At 42.5% G+C, this 17,638-nt stretch overlaps 1 protein-coding gene and 1 long non-coding RNA gene across 7 annotated transcripts in view; both read left to right on the top strand.

The window, feature by feature from the left end:
- The window catches only part of LOC310835347, a 277,237-nt gene that overhangs the window by 162,567 nt on the left and 97,032 nt on the right, over nt 1-17,638 (top strand). The gene's annotated exons all lie outside the window — the stretch shown is intronic.
- SLC24A2 (solute carrier family 24 member 2) overlaps nt 1-17,638 on the top strand; it is a 93,073-nt gene that overhangs the window by 57,251 nt on the left and 18,184 nt on the right. For 4 of the 6 annotated variants that reach the window (XM_083718989.1, XM_083718986.1, XM_083718987.1 and 1 more), the window contains 2 exons: nt 1,788-1,896; nt 12,257-12,307. In XM_083718989.1, coding sequence (XP_083575115.1) covers nt 1,788-1,896; nt 12,257-12,307 — 160 coding nt within the window. The remainder of the gene's footprint in view (nt 1-1,787; nt 1,897-12,256; nt 12,308-17,638) is intronic. The other 2 variants (XM_083718991.1, XM_083718990.1) reach the window with 1 other exon arrangement.

Raw genomic sequence — 17,638 nt, 5'->3', positions numbered from 1 at the left:
GGAGCCAGCGTACAGCTTCTGGGTCATGTGGCCAGCATGACTAAGCTGCTTCTGGCGAACCAGAGAAGCGCACAGAAACGCCGTTTACCTTCCCGCTAGAGCGGTACCTATTTACCTACTTGCACTTTGACTTGCTTTCGAACTGCTAGGTTGGCAGGAGCAGGGACTGAGCAATGGGAGCTCACCCCATCGCGGGGATTCGAACCGCCGACCTTCTGATCGGCAAGCCCTGGGCTCTGTGGTTTAGACCACAGTGCCACCTGAGTCCCACCTTTGATAGCTAACTCTCTTCAAATGCCTGTTCATTAATTCGTGTCCCCTCAATGGATACGGTTTGTGAATGTGCTTGCCCAGGTCATGCTTAGCTCCTCTCTCAGGGCTCATGTGCCTAACCAAACCCCACTAGTTATAAAATAATTGCCCTGCAGGTTATTTTTTTCTTTTCATTTTCACCAACTGTGCATATATCAGTCATATATATTTCCAGAGTTATAATTCCACCTACAAAACTGCAGTGAGTCAGAAGAATGAATTGCATATGAATATGGAAATTATGTTCATTGCTTCATTGCTTTTCCATAGGTCTGGTTTACATGTCACTTAAAAAGCAGGGGGCGGCAAAGTTTTTGTGGCTTGGGCCGGAGTGCGCATGCATGTGCAAATGCTATTTCCAGCGCTCCTTCCAGTGCAGAGGAGGCTTGCGCAGCTCCCATTGGCTGCAGGAGCTTTCTGCAGCCAATGGGAAGCCGGCCAACATCGCGGAAGGCAGTCTCCGCTCTGCTCCGTGCCGGTTTAGCGTGGTGCACGGGAGCCAACTGAGTGGGCGGCGAGGGTCCATGGACCTTAGGTTGCCGACCCCTACTTTAAAGCACGGTTGAAATAAAACTACCACACTGTTCAAACGTTCCGGTTTTCTTCCTTTTGCCGCACCAAAAAGGAATCAAACCAGACTGGCCATAGTACACATGCAAACCCTTCAAGTATCCCATTTTTCCAGGGGCAATCTCAGAATTTCAGAAGCCATCCCAGTTTCTGATTTAATGCTGGAATGTCCCAGTTGTCCTTTTTTACTCCCCTCCACAAATGCCCACTCCTGCCACAAACCAGTAAGGGGGAAGAGTTACCTTGGTAGATGCCTGGTCTTGTTTTTAGACCAATTTGGAGCCTTCATTTTGCTCAGTATTTCTGCTGTGGCCTGGAAGAGGCCCCTTTTTCCTTGGCCACAACTAACTTGTCATTTGCTCTTAAGATACTGGTGTTTATGAGGCTTATATAATGTGACCCAGGGACTAAAAACCTAGTTTTATGTGAAGTATTTAAGACTGTATGATCTTATTTTTTTTTAAAAAAAAATGATATTTACTAAGTTTTCCATTGTAACCATCCAATAAAAACCACATTAAAACATTCCAAATTATAATACAATTTAAAAAGCCAAACAACCGCGCCAAATTATATATCTTTGGGTGACTTCCCATGCTCTGACATTCAGGGAGTGATGATCTAACATTGCACATCATTCCTTAATTAGTCCAAATAGTCCTGATAAACATTTCCGATATTGATCCTTCGTTTATTTTTAACAGCTTCTGAATTCATTTAGCAAGCGGGTTAGTCCTGATTGTACGACCTTATTGTGTTATCTAATTATTTTCCTAAAATATTTAAAAAATAACAATACCTGCTTTATATACATAGTAGGGAGGAGTCACTGTGTTGTAGTACATGAAGTAAATTTACTTTCCAAACAGGATTTAAATAGTTTTTTCCCCTCTTTCCCCCTTTAGACTAAGCCCCGTCTGCAGCGTGGTGGGAGCTCTGCATCTCTGCACAACAGTCTAATGAGAAACAGCATTTTCCAGCTTATGATTCACACTCTTGATCCACTTGCTGAAGGTATCGCTTCAACGTGTTTTATTTTTTCGGTTGCTTTTCTTTCCCTCTTGTTAATTTTATTTAAAATTGCCTTCGGCAGCTAATGCTTCTTTTCTCCTGTTCTCTTTGGGTGCAGTTGACAAAATGGGTGCTTTCTTTTCATCTCAGTAGGGCTTCCACACGTGCAAAAACCTCCCATGCACAAACATTGGTTTAAAATCAGCCTTTTAATCAAGGCCCTGCTGAAACAATTCCTCTCCCTTCAGATAAAATAGACAAATGTAGACACAGCCCTGTTTGTGTGTTTTGTGTGTATGCTGCTGTGTTTGTGTGTGTGTGTGTGTAATACAGATTATGTCTTCCGAATTAACACTTGCATTTGCAAGGCTAGAATTTCTGCAAAAATAAGTAATCGTACGTTAGCAAACTATGAGAATATTCTCATAATTTGCTTACTCAAGTGATTGCAAAATTTATATCTATATTAGAAGCACAAGGAATTTGGGTTTCATTTGAAAACTTTTAATTACTTTTTTTTTTATAAAGGGAATGCTCCACATCTCTTTGAAATGAAGATTTTGGTTGTTTTTTTTTTCATTTTTAACCAAATGATGTAATGTTCACAAGTCTTAAAGGAAAAGCTGCTACTCTTTCATTCCTTACGTTCTAAGTATTACCAAGTCTCCGCTCAGACAAGTGCATGTGCTTGACAATGTTGTCAGAAGCGATTGGGACTCTCTTGACTGTATAAAGCTTTGCAATTGCCACTGGAAGCTTTTCAGCTGCTCAATTGAAATTAATTTTGCCAGTAATAATCTGTCTGGACTGTGAAGGTTAGCGTTAAAAAAATGTCATCTTACTAAAAGAAGCAAACAAACCCCAAGACAGCCAACCAAATTGTATTATTTGTCTCCTTTTATATTCCTTTGTTTTCTCCTTCAAAGCATAGCTCTCCATCTGTCTTGCATCATCTGCCTTAAGCAGCTGCTGTGTAGCCTTTCAGAACCATTTTTTAAAAACATAACACAGTGTTGAAGGAGGTTTACCGTATTTTTTGCTCTATAAGACTCACTTTTTCCCTCCTAAAAAGTAAGGGGAAATGTGTGTGCGTCTTATGGAGCGAATGCAGGCTGCGCAGCTATCCCAGAAGCCAGAACAGCAAGAGGGATTGCTGCTTTCACTGAGCAGCGATCCCTCTTGCTGCTCTGGCTTCTGAGATTCAGAATATTTTTTTTCTTGTTTTCCTCCTCCAAAAACTAGGTGTGTCTTGTGGTCTGGTGCGTCTTATAGAGCGAAAAATACGGGTACTTCTCCCCTCCTGTAACAAAAGTATTTAGATGGATATTCCAGAAATCCAGTATCAGCACTCATTTATTGGTGGGCCATGACCAACAACTAGCTTATGCCTTACCCTAAATTTGCACCTGCAAAAGCACCTCCATCTTCTTAAAGTCTTCTTAAAAGGTCAAGCAAGAAAGCAGGGAGATCAGGCAGGAGGGAGACAAGAGAAGGGGAAAGCTGGATCAAAATTAATATTCAGTCTGCATTATAAGCCAAGAACAGAAATGTGTGTATGCAAAAATTGGGTGATCTTATTCTGATCTTGAAATATTATTTTAGCAAAACTATAAATCCTGCAGGTGATGCGGTCATCTAGTTGTGAGATGATGACGATGACAATTGTGATTAAAGTTACCAAGGCGCTGCATAAAGATTTTTTTTTTTAAAAAAAGTACAGTTCCTTCCCACAAGCTTACGGTCTAGTAGATACGATACAAAAGGGGAAAGGGGTTGAGAGTTCAAAGAGGGGGAGCAAACTGGTACCGCTAATTCCCCCCCCCAAAAAAAATTTGTATTCATTTTGTAACACAAATGAACAACAAAAACAAAAAAGCAAACAATACAAACAAATTCTTATCTTATTTTTTCTAAACATTGTTGGGTGAACCTCCCCAAGTCTCCCCTACCTGATTTTCATTTTAACTCATCTTTAGCAGATTACAAATATCATAATTTGTAACCATTTTTTATCACACTTGCTTTTCCCATAAAAATCTTCATATTTTATCCCTTACAAATAATACTATTTTAAAATAAATTATCTTCTACTTCTAACCCTACACCCTATATCCACTTCCAAAGCTATTCTAAGATTTAAATATTAACATATTTTTTCAAATAGTCTTTAAACTTCTGCCAGTCTTCTTCCACCACCTCTTCTCTCTGGTCTCAGAATCTCCCAGTCAGTTCGGCAAGTTCCATATAGTCCAGTGATCCCGATAATGTTATATGTGTTGAACCGTCAGGTGGGATGGCCACTGAGGGAGATGGTTTGGGGAGAGCCACTGCTTTTTCATCTATTGTACTAATAATAGCATTAACCTAGGACATTTATTAAGGATTAAAGTATTCATCGGGCCATTAAGTTATCCTGGGTAATTGTTTGTCTTCTGGGAATCTAAAGTATTCATAAAATGCTTTAGAGTGTTCAAAACGCTTCGCATACATTAAATTGTACAAAAAGGGAGGCACGATTATCTCCATATTACAGATACAGAGAGAGGGACTGAGAGATAATGGCTTCCTTAAGAAAATGAGCTTTATTTGTATCTGTCTCACCCTTCACTACTGCATTTACAGGCAGCTGACATCTTATGACTATAAACAAACATAATAAAATTATGACAATAGATAAAAACTACAACAGTAAACCACCAAACATTAAAACTAGGAATTTCTGGACTTGTAGCTCATTTTCATGCAGCACAAGTCTATGCCTGTTTACGCAAAACTAAGTCCCACAGTGCTCAATGGAACTTACATCCAGGTAAAGCATGTAAACAAAATTGTGTCCTTAGCTACTATGCCATATCAGGACATCACTTGATTCTTAAGGCCTTTTAATCCACTGGCATTATTTAAACTTTGCAAGAAATTTGCAGGGTAAGTTATCGCATCTTAAAGCATTTTAAAAAAAAAATCGTAAAAAGAACCATATAAATATGTGATTATTTAAGTATACTTTCACACCATTCCGTCTTATTCCCCAAACTTACAAATGTATACAGGTAACTTTAACCTTACACTTATTTTACTTATGCAGTTGCAACTTTGTGCAGGTGAGCAGAGGAAACCCAGTCTCCATTTATTTCCCCACAGGCAACTGCACCAAGCTCCTATTGCAGCACCCCAAGTCTCAGGCTTTGGCAGGTGTCTTAGAGAGCTTGTGTGGTGTAGTGGTTAAGAGCGGTGGACTTGTAATCTGGTGAACCGGGTTCGCTTCCCCGCTCCTCCACATGCAGCTGCTGGGTGACCTTGGGCTAGTCACGCTTCTCTGAAGTCTCTCAGCCCCACTCACCTCACAGAGTGTTTGTTGTGGGGGAGGAAGGGAAAAGAGATTTTTAGCTGCTTTGAGACTCCTTTGTTCTTGTTGTTTAGTCGTTTAGTCATGTCCGACTCTCCGTGACCCCATGGACCAGAGCACGCCAGGCACTTCTGTCTTCTGAGATTCCTTAGGGTAGTGATAAAGCGGGATATCAAATCCAAACTCTCCTTTTTCTTCTTCTTCTTCTTCTTCTTCTTCTTCTTCTTCTTCTTCTTCTTCGAGCCTACTGGCCTCTGTCCCCAAGTTGGGCAGGTGCTTACTAGGCTTTGGGAAGGAGAAGGGAGGACTCGAGGACTCTGCCAGAGTCCTCACACCTGCTTCCCAAAGCCAGGCAAGCACTTACTGAATTTTGGGAAGGCGGCAGGAGGGCTTCAGGACCTTGTCAGGGTGGAGTGTTTTTTCAACTTTCAAATTCCAAAAATGTGGGGTGCTAAAAAGTTGTAACATCGCCACTTCCAGGGAGGAAAGGTGGCGGACTAGTCATGGACTGCTGACACTCCTGTCGGCGGAGATAATTATGTTGTGATTGAGATAACCAAGGTATGATGCTTGGTTACCAAAACTTCCTTTTGAGATAAGGGAGTTCAGCAATGAGCATCACATGCTCAGAAGAAGATGTTCATCATGCCAGAGGCAGAAGCTTTCGGGAGTGGAGGATCATCTAGAGAGAGGAACAGTCATTGGGCCTATGCACCGCATAATAGCCCTTAAATTAGGCCATTGGGTCAGCAAAACCTCCTTCTTTTCACTACTACTAAAATTGGATGTAAATATGAGTTTGATTTTCTTCCAATTAATTAGCACCCAGAAAGGAAGCAGGCTATGGGGGGGCAGCGGTGGCAAAAAAGCACTAATTAACAGGCTAGAAAATAAATCAAAAATCTTAAATTAATTACTGTCAACTTCGAAAGAATACAGCTTATAAGATAGACCTGAATCTGCTTTCAATCTTCCCTTTGTATTGCTTGTAAATCTCCATCTTGTATGTTCTGTGTTGGCTACGGAAACAAATCTGAAAAGCAATGCTTAAGAAGACACAAGTTCCTGGAAAAGGAGACTGCCAAGGGAGAGAGTAATAGGACCCAGTATGGCAAAGGCAATGCTGAATGCTTCACCAATAGTTTATATCATACGATGGTTGCAGGACGAACAGCTGACAGTTAAGAGATGAGATGTGTAGAACATTAGAGAGATTGGATGAGATATGCTTCAGACTAAGAATGCACAAGACATGTGGGAAAAGATGTGTTTATATATCTGCCTGAACGTGTGCAAACTTCTAGTGAATATTGTTAATAATCAGTAATAATAAATGTATGGCAGGAATATACTCCTAAACAGGATACAGTGGTACCTCAGGTTACATACGGTTCAGGTTGCATATGCTTCAGGTTACAGACTCCGCTAACCCAGAAATAGTGCTTCAGGTTAATAACTTTGCTTCAGGATGAGAACAAAAGTCGTGCTCCGGCGGTGCGGCGGCAGCAGCAGGAGGCCCCATTAGCTAAAGTGGTCCTTCAGGTTAAGAACTGTTTCAGGTTAAGAATGGACCTCCAAAACGAATTAAGTACTTAACCTGAGGTACCACTGTACTTTAAAAAGCTGTACAATCCAAAATGCATTTCATTTTTTAAAGAAATCAATATGCCACTGCTTTTTCACCTATTGTGCTAATAATAGCATTAACCTAGGGCACTTATTAAGGATTTAAAGTATTCCCCAGACCATTATCCTGGGTAATTGTTTGTCTTCTGAGAATCTGAAGCATCCATAAAGCTTGGTTTGTTTTCCAACTGCTCGTGCCTCATACCTCTGTAACTTGCCAAGAAACCGGGAAGGAGTGGCTGAATGACTCGTGGTTAAGCAAGCCTGGTGGGTTTGGACATAACGCCAAACCATAGTTGAAGCAAACCACAGGCTAAACAAACCATAGCTTACTTACTCAGGGGCTGATTCTGCATAATGTATTTGCAGAAATTCTGAAGTATCAGAATTTGAAACAAAAGTGACTAATAATCCTAGACTAGTGAATCTGTTTAGGCTTAGATTGGAGACACAGATAACACACCCTTCAGATCCCTAGCTGTGCCAATATGTTGTGCACTTATGGCCTTGATTTCTTCTTTCCTACTCTTGCGTTTGCTCGCGTGTACCTTCCTTCCTTTCTATTAATATCTTTTCTGTCAATGGGAAAATCTGATTACAAAATACTGGATATCTGATATCTCTTTTCTTACATGTTCATTTTCATTCTTTGATTTGAGGCATGTGGTGCAATGACCCCTCTCCCTTCCATCCTTTCAAAAACCACTTCACATCGCCAGTGGCGTAGTGTGGGTTCTCAGCACCCGGGGCAAGGCAAGTAATTTGCGCCCCCCTAACCCGTGGATTTTAGCACTCGAGTCTCTTCCACTAGATTAGCACGCCCCCCCAGATGTTGCGCCCGGTGTGGCCGGCCCCCCCTGCACCCCCCACGCTACGCCACTGCACATCGCAATATATAATCCTTTGCATTTCTCTCCCGCCCCCAGTTAATTTATGATACTTATTTCATATCTCCTAGTCTCTTTCTTTTAATAAATTCCTTCCCTGAACACCACCTCTTCTTTCCTCCTTCTTGATTATTATATCCATCTGAGATTGTCCTGGTACCTTCCTCAAACTTCCACTTGGCAAGCACTATTATTTTCCTTAAATGAGCAATGTTAAGGATAAACTCTCTTTCCAGGATCCCAAAGAATGTCAGCTTAAGATAATGATGGTGGCTGCACCTCAAACCGCTGCTGCTCCCATTCAGAAGGAAGTGGGAAGAGTTGTTATGTCAGGGGTCGGCAACCTAAGACCTGTGGGCCACAAATGACCCAAGGGGGTCGTTTTACCAGCCCACGAGCCGTCCTGCTTGGCTGAGCCGCTCGCTTGGCGAGTCGCTGTGCTAAACCGGTGCAGCACAGTGCAGGGACACGCTTTCGCAGCACCCAAAATGGCGTCTGCGCAGATGCGCCGGGACCACATAACACCAGTCCTGAGAGATCTGCATTAGCTGCCAGTACGTTTCCGAGCACAATTCCAAGTGTTGATGCTGACCTTTAAAGCCCTAAACGGTCTTGGTCCTGTATACCTGCAGGAGCGTCTCCAGCCCCATTGTTCAGCCCAGACACCAGGGTCCAGCTCCGAGAGCCTTCTGGTGGTTCCCTAATTGTGAGAAGTGAGGTTACAGGGAACCAGACAGAGGGACTTCTCGGTAGTGGCGCCCGCCCTGTGGAACGCCCTCCCTTCAGATGTGAAAGAAATAAGCAGCTATCTTCTCTTTAAAAGATATCTGAAGGCAGCCCTGTTTAGGGAAGTTTTTAATATTTAATGCTGTATTGTTTTTAACACTTGATTGGAAGCCGCCCAGAGTGGCTGGGGAAACTCAGCCAGATGGGTGGGGTGGGGTATAAATAAATTATTATTATTATTATTATTATTATGATGCAGATGCCGGAAATCGCGGGCGCACTCACTCATGTGCGCCTGTGATCCAGCCCATGGAGAGGGCTCCGCAGCAGTGAACCGGCCCAGGCAAAGTAAGCCTTGCCCAACCCCTGTGTTATGTAGTCCTTCATACAGCTTTTACACCAGGGGTCAGCAAGGTTTACCTCGCCTGTGCTGGTTCACTCCAGCGGAGATCCCTCCATGGGCTGGATCGTGCATGTTTCGGCATCTGAGAATCCGCAGACGTGATTTCCGGCACCGTGGAAGCGAGTCCCTGCACCGTGCTGCGCCAGTTTAGCGCAGCACATGGATACTCACCAAGTGGGTGGCTCGGTTTGGGGGCAGTTAGTGGGCCAGGGGCCTTAGGTTGCCTACCCCTGTTTTAGACAGAGCCATGTGCTATGAATGCTCCTCATTTCAACCCCACTCTGAATGCCATACGTATGTCAGAATGCAATTGTTCTTAGAAAATCATAATATATTTGAAAGACAATTGTAGTCAATTGACATTGCTTGTAGGGTTACAAGAAGTTTTGTAAGGAGAACTATATGAATTATTGCGAAAGAGGACTAAGAAGGAGTTTATTTAGGATTTGGATTTCATAGCAATAACTATAATAATAAAATGCAAAAATAGAAAAGAACCATCAGTTGAGGTTGATGGAAGTCCTAGGCTGTGATAACCAAAGTTTGTTACTGTTGTTTAAAATGGGATGTTATGTTTGGAAAACATGTGCAAAACCCCCAAAAAATTATATTAAAACAAAACAAAACAGAATGCAATTGTGCTGGCATGCATTATGAATGCCAGTAGAAAAGTGAGCCATTTATTTGTTCTTGTAATAATAATAATAATAATAATTTATTATTTCTACCCAGCCCATCTGGCTGGGTTTCCTGAGCCACTCTGGGCGGCTTTCAACAGAACATTAAAAACAGAATAAAAACTTCAAACATAAAAAACTTCCTTAAACAGTGCTGCCTTCAGATGTCTTCTAAAAGTCATATAGTTGTTCATCTGTTTGACATCTGATGGGAGGGTGTTCCACAGCGCAGGGGCCACCACCGAGAAGGCCCTCTGCCTGGTTCCCTGTAAATTTGCTTCTTGCAGTTAGGGAACCTCCAGAAGACCCTCAGAGCTGGACCTCAGTGTCTGGGCTGAACGATGGGTGGGAGACAAATACACCAGTCCTCCTAAGGTGATGAATTGTGTAAAGTGGTTGGGAACCTGTTGCGGGAATATAATTGATATTGCCTGTGTCAATCACTTATGACAAGAGAATCACCCAGCCTCCCCCTTCACCATGACCACAAAATGTTAAGAGCTGATTTTTTTAATTTTTCAAAAATCTAAAATATAGAATTTTCTTTGTCAACTTTTAAAAACTTAAAGGACCTGACCTGAATGCAAAACTGCCTCTTTCTTCTCAAGTACCCTTTTAATTGTGTTTTTGCTCTGTCCCTTTCCTACTGCAAATATCGTGGGTTGGGGAGTTATGTGAAAATGGCTTTCTCATTAGGGAAGCCTTCTGAAGCAAGTCCTGTTTAACCGTTGTCGTGAAACTGTTACTTTTTCATGCCTACCTGGCAGATAGAACCACAAGGTGTGTTTAGGGCATTCAGGAATCTTAGGCAAGTCAACTGAAAAATCACATTTCCCTAAAAACTCAACAACTTCCTGGTTTTTAACTTTTTGAAGTAAATGCCACGTAACTGTAAGTTCTGAACAGTGGCATAGAAAGCAAGAGACTGTCGTTCTTAAATTGACTATACATTTTAGCCAGTACAGAGATGCACAGGTAAGATACATTTCATATTTATCAGGAAACCAAATCCTCTACTTATTAGCAATTAAGATTGGAAAATCGTCACTGTTATCTTAGATCTAAACGTAAGAGAGAGATCAAGTGTTATGGAAACGTGACTGAACCCAGACCGTTTTTAGAAGAGAACATGCAATCGAAAGAGTTGACTAAAGAGCGAAATAATGGACCGTTGCTGCTATAATTACTTTCTAAGTGCTTCCATTAAAGCAGGGAGAATAACATCTGAAATTCTATTATTAGGTCTCTGCAAAGCTTCAGTTTTGGTAGTCGGTGATAAATGCTCAGAAATGGAATTACCGAAGGAGGACTAGAACATAATGATGGGGGGAATCACAGTGTTTCTAAAGAATTTGCCTTAATTTGTCATTATTTTGCGCCCCTACATATCTCATGAATAATTTAAAAAGATATTTTGAACAATTAACTCACCCCCAGGTATTAAAATGAGCTGATATTTCCAGTTCAGAGTGGAACTTTCCCTTTGAACTTGGAGAGTTCCAACACTGTTTCCACCATTGATTTGCATCTTATATAATCTTAGCTTTACTGCATTGGTGCTACAAGATAATTCCACTTTGCAGAAGGCTTTTCCTTCTGTTTGAGGAAGGGGTGAAGAAGCTCCCTGACTCAGATGTTTTATTTGAAACATATGCTCAGCAATCGCAGTGCGACTGTAATGTGCATTTCTGAAGCATTCCTCTTTTATTTAAGTTTCCAGTTTTACAATTACATCGTTTTCCATTCTTATACAGCAGTTCTTTTTGACTTCCCACCCAGTCTGCATGAAAAACAAAACGAAGTATATTTAGAGTATATCACATAAAAAGCCACAACCTAAATTAAATCACTAGAAGCCTTACGTGGCTCAAGAGCTCAATACCTCTCCCCATAGGAACCAACCTAGACTCTGTTCTTGTCATCCAAGGCCCTTCTCTATGTTCCCCCTGCAAGAGGTTTGGAGGGTTAAAACACAAGAACGGGGCCTTTTCTGTAGTGGCTCCCAGTCTGTGTAATGCTTTCCCCAGAGAGGCTTGCCCTGGCACCATCATTACATATCTTTAGGCTCTAGGCGAAGACATTCCTCTTTATCCCGGCCTTCGGCCATTAAATATCTACGGCCTGTTAAATGGGGAGGGTGGGCTGTTCTTACAATTATTTTATTATTATGGTGTGTATTATCATGTTTTTTATTATTATGCTGTATAAATTATGTTCTTAATTTTGTACACCGCCCTGGGATTTTTAGATAAAAGGTGGTGTAAAATTTAAAATAAATCAATAAAAAAAACTTCAATCGTATCCCAATAAACATTAAATAGGCTTTCACCGGAACGTGTTCTTAGGCATCTTGCAGACTATTGAGGCTAAATAAATATTAAATCGTAGCATAAAATTGTAGTTTACAAAAGAAGATTCCCAGAAGGTGAAACTTAAAACGCAACCCTAGAAGAGAAAATGTAATTTCCAGTGACACCCCAAAACTTACTGCGTTTTTGTGCTCCAACCAATCTATCCAAGATGCTTACGTTAACTACAGAAGCAATTTTCATAAATATGTCTCATTTTGACAAGCTGTGCTTCCCTACTCTGCATAAAGATTATTGCTGTGAATTTTATTGAGAATGTGTGAAAGCATGTTGATTACTTTGAATGTCTGCTGCTTCTTATCTCTGTGTCTTTTACTATGATGTTGTAGAGCTTGGATCATATGGAAAGCTAAAATATTATGACATAATGACTGAAGAAGGTAAGAAATATTTTGGAATTTTTGTCTCAGCATTTTTTAATACTCTTTTTTCAAAAAAAAACACTACTGTGATTACTTTTCTTCTTCTTCTTGGGTTTTTTTTTTCAGTTCCTCTTTGCATGATTTCAGTGACATAGCGTGATGTGCTACCATACTTCTTAACGTTTTTATCAACTCGCATTTGCTGTTTCTTTTTTTATTGCCATACAGCAAATCAGTTTTGCTTTAACATAGCACACACTTCCACAGATTGGCACTTTCAAAACTTTGTTCTTCATGCAAACCTGATCATGTCCACAGCAAGCCCTACTGAGTACAGTGGGTCCCACTCCCATCTAAGTGTGTAAAAAGATCGCTGTCTAAATGTGCCTACATTTATTAACACAAAACCCAGTGAGACTTATTAATCACACTTCTTATTTCGGATATAGCAAGGCTAGAAGGTGACCTTTTGATTTTGCAAACACCTACGTGCAAATTGTTCAGAGCTTCATCAAAATATTTGGCTAATTTATGTGAGTGTTTTCAGCGAGGTTAGGTGATGTTCTGCAATCCACAATAACAACTGAGGTATAGTTTACACCTGTGCAGCCATTTTAAAAATGTAAGCTATGCCAATTAGCAGTTTGCTCCATCTTGTCAGCACACGCGGTCCTTATCCAAAGTTTTTGATGGACGAATGAGTGATGGGTGATGCTACTATCGTCTCCTCCCCATGGCTGAACCAAAGGTGGAACTGCACTGAGAGTTCTTGCAATCCTAATGCAAGGAGGGGGGCAATTGCAAGGAAGAATCCATGGAAGGAAGTGAGGCACGTTGCTCTTCCCCCTCTCACTAATTTGGTTCTCAATGGATCTCGAACGGGAAGTAAGATTGGCATTTTGCCACAAACTATGTCCATTGTTGGACGCGGGTGGCGCTGTGGGTTGAACCACAGAGCCTAGGACTTGCCGATCAGAAGGTCAGCGGTTCGAATCCCTGCGATGGGGTGAGCTCCCGTTGCTCAGTCCCTGCTCATGCCAACCTAGCAGTTCGAAAGCACGTCAAAGTGCAAGTAGATAAATAGGTACCACTCCGGCGGGAAGGGAACCGGCGTTTCCGTGTGCTGCTCTGGTTCGCCAGAAGTGGCTTAGTCATGCTGGCCACATGACCCAGAAGCTGTACGCCAGCTCCCTCGGCCAATAAATGGAGATGAGCGCCGCAACCCCAGAGTCAGCCACGACTGGACCTAATGATCAGGGTTCCCTTTACCTTTACCTTTATGTCCATTGCTGGGCGCGGGTGGCGCTGTGGGTTGAACCACAGAGCCTAGGACTTGCCGATCAGAAGGTCAGCGGTTCGAATCCCTGCGATGGGGTGAGCTCCCGTTGCTCAGTCCCTGCTCATGCCAACCTAGCAGTTCGAAAGCACGTCAAAGTGCAAGTAGATAAATAGGTACCACTCCGGCGGGAAGGGAACCGGCGTTTCCGTGTGCTGCTCTGGTTCGCCAGAAGTGGCTTAGTCATGCTGGCCACATGACCCAGAAGCTGTACGCCAGCTCCCTCGGCCAATAAATGGAGATGAGCGCCGCAACCCCAGAGTCAGCCACGACTGGACCTAATGATCAGGGTTCCCTTTACCTTTACCTTTATGTCCATTGCTGGGCGCGGGTGGCGCTGTGGGTTAAACCACAGATCCTAGGACTTGCCGATCAGAAGGTCAGCAGTTTGAATCCCCGTAACAGGGTGAGTTCCCGTTGCTCAGACCCTGCTCCTGCCAACCTAGCAGTTCGAAAGCACGTCAAAGTGCAAGTAGATAAATAGGTACCGCTCCGGCAGGAAGGTAAACGGCATTTCCGTGTGCTGCTCTGGTTTGCCAAAAGCGGCTTAGTCATGCTGGCCACATGACCCGGAAGCTGTATGGCGGCTCCCTCGGCCAATAAAGCAAGATGAGCGCCGCAACCCCAGAGTCGGTCACGACTGGACCTAATGGTCAGAGGTCCCTTTACCTTTTTATGTCCATTGTTAGTGGAAGGCCAGGTAGCAAAAATGTTTTGTGCTTAGCTGCTGTGCCTTGGTAATCTTCCACAACTGTAAAAATAATTCTGTATAAAGCCTTTTAAAGAGTAGTTACAGATCTATACTTGGACATATCCGCCTTAAATTAGCTCCATGTCAAAGATGCTCCTTTCCACCCCCCAATTCTCAGAAATGCATGACTCTTGCTCTTCCGCATTTGCATGCAGTGAATTGCATTGGCCTTCTTGGCTTCTGTGGGCTCCAAAGTTTTGCAGTGGTGATATTGCTGTTCAGACATTGGTTTGCAGCTCTAAAGGTGTATCGGATGACAGAGGCAAAGACAACTTCTCCTTGTAGCTTGTGACTCCCAAGCTCTTAGGGCTCCTGTAGCACTGGAAAGTGGGACATGGGTGGCGCTGTGGGTTAAACCACTGAGCCTAGGACTTGCCGATCAGAAAGTCGGCGGTTCGAATCCCCGCGACGGGGTGAGCTCCCGTTGCTCGGTCCTTGCTCCTGCCAACCTAGCAGTTCAAAAGCACGTTAAAGTGCAAATAGATAAATAGGTGCCACTCCAGCGGGAAGGTAAACGGCATTTCCGTGCGCTGCTCTGGTTCGGCAGAAGCAGCTTAGTCCTGCTGGCCGCATGACCCGGAAGCTGTACGCCGGCTCCCTTGGCCAATAAAGCGAGATGAGCTCCGCAACCCCAGAGTCGGCCACGACTGGACCTAATGGTCAGGGGTCCCTTTACCTTTAGCACTGGAAAAGTCTGTTGGGGCTGGCTTTTCAAATGCTTCTGGACTTCAGCTCTCAACAGACCCAGTCAGCATGGCCAGTGGTCAGGGATGGTGGGATTTGAGATTAACACTGCCAGGTTCCCCTCCCTTGCTCTCTTGAGTGTCGGCTAAGCGGCTGAAATGAGCACTTTCCCCATTATGGGCCTGGCAGTCAGTACAACCACGGGCTTTGTTGGGAGGTAGGAACAAATGCCTGTTTGTTCCTCTGGCTGCAAGAGGAACAGGTATGATCTTGCAATAGGACCCTGCCAATAGGACCAGATTGTAAATAGCCTTTTCTGTTTGTGTGCCTCTTCTGATGACTCCATAATCGATCTGTATCCATTTTTCTACTCATATGCAGATTTGTACTCTTTACCATGTGAGGTTTTGTACCTATTATTTTAGATTTGCGTTTTCCACTGCACTAGAATGAACTAACTAATGAACAGATGACATTTCATTAATCGGTTCTTCATTTCTCTTTGTAAGCGCTCGTTATATAGTCTGGCTTTTGTTTCTTGAAGCACCCATTGATCTCACTGTTACATTATGTTGTATTAAATGCTCCTGTTTTCAAGCTGTGCCATGTGTTGCAAGTGCATTCTTCTGTGTCAAACCAGTACCAACTTTCAAATACATCCATCGGCCACTGCAAATATCAAATAATAAAAATGCTTCAGGATGGATGAATCTTGCCTCTGGAGAGACGAATTTTATTGGTGTCCATCAATTGCCATGTTTATCTTTTATTTGATTACATGATTATATCCAAGCTTTATGCCTTCATAGATAACCTTCTATGTTCTTAGTCCCAGTTTTTGTTGCTTCTCTGCATCCAGCCATCTTCTGCTCTTCAAAAGCCTTTCAGAAAACCACAAAGGTTACATTTTTAGAAACTAATCTGATCTCAGGAAGGTCTTTTGAGGGGGGCAAAAACCATTGTTGTCTGCATCTCAGAAACATAATGAAAAGGGAAATAGAAAAATATTTCTCTTCCCCCATTTCCCCACAAATATTTGGTATTTCCCGCTGCCTACTGCCTACCATTATATTTGAGCTATATCCTTAAATCACTCCACTACTAATTGAAAAGCAATAGTTAAGATGAATACCGGAAGTCCGTGCTGCAGGCTGATCCCAGTTATAGCTGGAGACACAATCATGTGCTCTCCCCACCCCCAGGCAAAGGAGTTGAATGCAGTTGTAAAAACAGATTGCTGCTTAGGGTACATACATTCATTTTTTACTTTCACCTCTTCTAGGCCTTTCATGGTTTAGCAAATATGCCAAGCTTTTTTGTCCAAAGAAAACAACAGAGCAAAACAAATACGTATATCCATCATGGGAAGTATCCTGGTTTGTGCAAAAGACAGGTTCTTATTTTCAGATAAAATGGGAAACTGGTTTGCTGCAAACTCTGGGTTGTTTTACTACATTAAATTTGAATCAGACACTGGTCCATGGTGTTCGCTCAGCCAGTTCCTGCTCATTATCAAAATTCATTATCAATACAGAGGAAAATATATTGTAGCATAATTACAAATGTCATGCAGTTAGGTCTTTGAGTTGCATAAAGGTCTTATTGGGTTAAAGTATTTTATTGATTAATTGATAAGTAAATAGCATATGATTTGTTGGCTGCATTTTATTGTTTGTGTTTTAGTGTTTCATATGTGTCTTAAAACTGTTGTATACTACCTTGAGATTCTCAGAGGAAGGCAAAAGAAACATTTTAATTATTTCCCCCCTCCTCATTGCATAAGTGAATCTCCAGTTCCTCTCCATCTCCCTTGCGGTACAATACCCCTATCTGTTCCAGAGGGTTGGGGGATCCTCTGGAAAAGATCTTGGGGTCGGTGGGGGGGGGGCTATAGGGGGAGGAGAGGAGCAGGAAGTCCCATTGCTCATGCAGAAGTCAGTTGTGCAGTCAGACAGATATCATTGGTATTCACCCCTATATTTACTAGGTGGGCTCTAGCTTGAGAATGATTTTGCCACAATTAATGCATTAGTCTATGGCCTGCCACAGGCCTCTTAGGCTGCAATCCATTTAATTTAGTGAGATCTAGTGTAAACTTGCATAAGACTGAGCTGTTAGTTGTCTCTTCTGGATACAGATAGGTAGCCGTGTTGGTCTGCCATAGTCAAAACAAAAAAAATTCCTTCCAGTAGCACCTTAAAGACCAACTAAGTTAGTTCTTGGTATGAACTTTCGTATGCATGCACACTTCTTCAGATACTTCAGTGTATCTGAAGAAGTGTGCATGCACACGAAAGCTCATACCAAGAACTAACTTAGTTGGTCTTTAAGGTGCTACTGGAAGGAATTTTTTTTGTCTCTTCTGGAATTTGTCTCCTAGGAATGGGGGGGGGGGGGAAGGCGAAGCATAGCAGCCATCCTATTAATAAAAGTTGGTGTTAATTCTGACAGGTTTCTTAATTCAGCGTTAATTGAAACCAAATCCATGTGCCCCCTTGGTCCAAGGTGCTATCTCTCAGCCTTGCAGGAGCTTTTGATGATACAAATACACACGCAATACTAAGCCACGGTTTTGCAG

The sequence above is a fragment of the Podarcis gaigeae genome (assembly GCF_964106915.1).
Source record: "Podarcis gaigeae genome assembly, chromosome: 17".
In the NCBI taxonomy this organism is placed as follows: Eukaryota; Metazoa; Chordata; class Lepidosauria; order Squamata; family Lacertidae; genus Podarcis; species Podarcis gaigeae.
This window is presented reverse-complemented; position numbering and strand designations above follow the sequence as displayed.